This window comes from Medicago sativa, chromosome 1 (assembly GCF_051527215.1).
Source record: "Medicago sativa cultivar Bolivia chromosome 1, Bolivia_mono, whole genome shotgun sequence".
In the NCBI taxonomy this organism is placed as follows: Eukaryota; Viridiplantae; Streptophyta; class Magnoliopsida; order Fabales; family Fabaceae; genus Medicago; species Medicago sativa.
The window spans coordinates 71,748,450-71,751,608 of NC_140749.1; the positions used below are offsets into that span (position 1 = coordinate 71,748,450).

Here is a 3,159-nt window from a genome sequence, read left to right on the forward strand (position 1 = left end):
AGGGCATAAAAAAAAATTCGAATTAAAGAGATTTGCACGGTATTTAAAAAATTGACAATTATTTGATATGAAAGAGATTAAATAACATACTCCCTCTGTCCTTATATCTAAGCACCCATTTGACTTTATTTTTGTCCCTAAATGTAAACCCCTTTACAAATTACTAGATGCATTTATTATTTTTTCCTAAGGGTCTTGTTAAAGAGTGCCCCGGGGGGCACTCTTTAAGCATCCTAAATTTAGCAATTATTCTTTTAAAAAGTCTACTGTCACAATTTCCAATGCATTCAATACACATCTTTTCATATAAAACTTACTATTTAAAGTGCTTAAAGAGTGCCCATGGGGCACTTGTTAACATTTCCCTTTTCCTAAACATACCCCTAATTAATACTACTAACTTATCTTGAAATATGAAAAGTCAAATTTTAGACACATACAAACAAAGGACAATTTGGTAATATTAATACACAAAACAGACACATTAATTACACTGACAACTTTTCTTAAGAAATGTGAAGAAGACAATGGGTGCCTACATTAAGGGACAGAGGGAGTATTAAATTTATTGAAAAGAGAAAGTGTATGCAAAAAAATTTGAATATATTAGTCGAGTGAAATGCGGGTATAATAAAAAGAAAAAGTGCAAAAATACAATTCGTTGTTTTGATGTTAATATTGTAAAACGAAATTTAAAAAGGAATTTATAAATCATATGTTAAAACTATAAGCAAGCTTATCAGATTTCTGTTATTTTTTAACAAACATTTGACCATTCTCTCTATAAGCATTCAACTTTTCTCCACTACAATGGTGTTTGTGGATGCTTAAATTTCTCCACAACAATGGTGTTTGTGGATGCTTAAATCTTCAAAGAATTACTTAGGGTGTGTTTGTTTCAAGTTATATTTGTTGATTCCCGGGAATAAAAGGATAGGAATATATATGCCTATGTTTGTTACAAGTTTACTAAATTTTATTCCCGGGTATAAAACGTTCCTGGGAATAGAAAAAATTTCCCAAGGAAAAGGGTGGGAATAAAGTTCCCATGGAGATGGGAATAAATTTATAAATAGTTACCTATTATAATCCCTATTTTTATGGTTCCTAGGAATATTATAAAGTTAACCAAACATATTTTTCCTAAATACCTTGGAATAAAATTCCCATCTTTATATTCCAAGGAATGTTATTCCTAGGAATAAATTTGGTAAACTTGAAACAAACACACCATTAAGTTTTAGTTTTTTTTTTTTATGAATTTAGTATTATTGGTTAATATGAAATGCCTCTTAAAGTAAAAGTTTTTACTTGATCCCACCACTTTCTTTTTCATTAAAAAGACATCGTTAGACATAAAATGAATTTCGCCCATTTTTTTAACAAGATTAGATTGATCATTCATCTATTTTGGTTCCTTGAAAGGATTCACATTCCTTTCTGGACAATTGGTAAATTATTGATAATAGACATATTTTTTCTTCAGGGAATTAATAATTAATAATAGACATAGAAATTAATAAACAAAAAAGTACTTATCATTGAAAATTATGATACCGTAGTAGTAGTATGATACAAAAACCAGATCTGCAGACTAAGCCTCAAACTCCTCTTTCTATTAAAAAAGCAAAAAAGAGTATGATTCTTCAGCCTCAGATTCTCTTCTCTACCTCCTAACTTTATTATTTTGCACATGATAAACAAAAAAAGATAGAAAATCCCATAAAAGATTCTATCTCAACAAAAAAAAAAAAACTCATATCTAGATTCTTCGATTCATAAAAAGAAAGAGAAAATTCTACTCAGCATCGCTTCATCGGAAAATTTACACAACCGTGTGCTCTGTTTCCTCTGCCTCCGGTAGCCACCACACTTTCTACATCTTCTTCTAATTCAGATTCATTGCTTCACCTCCACTCACTATCCAAGGATGCGCCAAGGCTTGTTCAGCAGAAAATCTTCTAGAATCATCTCTACACATCATTTTCCTCAACAGATCCTTAGCAGAAGAAGAAACAGAACGGAAGATTCTAGAAGGAAACCTGAGATTCGCTCTAATAACTGATTCAAAAATCTCAGCCGTAGAATCACCGTAAAACGGAGGAATCCCGCTCAACATTATGTACAAAAGCACACCACAGCTCCACACATCAACTTTCTCTGTATAATCTCTTCCTAAAAGAACCTCCGGTGCCACGTAATACGGTGTTCCGACAACTCCACTCATTTTCTCGCCGTCGCCGAACCATTCCGCCGAACCGAAATCAGCTAATTTGAGATTATCTTCAGAATCGAAGAGAATGTTATCCGGCTTGATATCGCGATGAGCGACACCGAGACGGTGGCAGTGAGCAACAGCTTCGAGAAGTTTTTTGATAATCGCAGCGGCTTGTTGTTCTGTTAAAGGATTCGCAACGATACGGTCGAGGAGAGTGTGAGGTTGACAAAGCTCTAGAACAATGGATAAGAAATCGTCGTTTTCAAAAACGTCGAAGATTTGAAGGATGTTAGGGTGAGGAGAGAGAAGAGAGAGGAATTTCGGTTCGTTTTGGAGACACTCACGATCAGTGGAATCGGCGAGAAGAGATTTGTCGATGACTTTGACGGCGGTTGGTACGGCGGAGTCAGGGTGGTAGCACCGGAAAATGGTACCGAAACGGCCACGACCGATCTCCTCGCTGAGTTGGTACTTTGTTTTTAGGGTTTCGCACATCTCAACAATTTTTTTCTTGGATTTTGATTATTGAGTTTCTTAGTTTTTTTTGGGGTTAGGTTAGGGTTATTTATAGAAGGAGAAAATAACTGTGAAGAGTGTGAGAGGGTGAAAGTGTGGAATGTGCTATTGGCATATTAGAAAAGGGAATATTCTTTCGGTGGATAGTATCATTCAAAACAAACAACGTTACGGGAGGGTTTATTCTATTTATATTTGAGTAATGTTATTTTGACATCCATTTGATTAGAACTTTGTCGATAACATTATTTTTCTCATTTCTTATTGGTCAAAAACAATGGAGAGAGAGAAAAAGGAAGAGAGAGAATAACAACATCATGTGAGTATGAGAGAGAAAGTTGTCCAAAAGTTGTCAAAAAGTGGTTGTCAAAATATCATTTCTCTTTATATTTTGCTTATCAAAAAAAGAGTAATGATATTTTGAC

At 34.0% G+C, this 3,159-nt stretch overlaps 1 protein-coding gene across 1 annotated transcript; it reads right to left on the minus strand.

Annotated features, from left to right (window-relative positions):
* Positions 1 to 1,516: 1,516 nt before the first annotated feature.
* PPCK1 (phosphoenolpyruvate carboxylase kinase 1) lies at positions 1,517 to 2,893 on the minus strand. The gene has a single exon (XM_085733580.1). It carries the CDS (start codon positions 2,711 to 2,713, stop codon positions 1,889 to 1,891), a length of 825 nt encoding a protein of 274 aa, XP_085589706.1. The 5' UTR covers positions 2,714 to 2,893; the 3' UTR covers positions 1,517 to 1,888.
* Between the last annotated feature and the right edge of the window lie 266 nt (positions 2,894 to 3,159).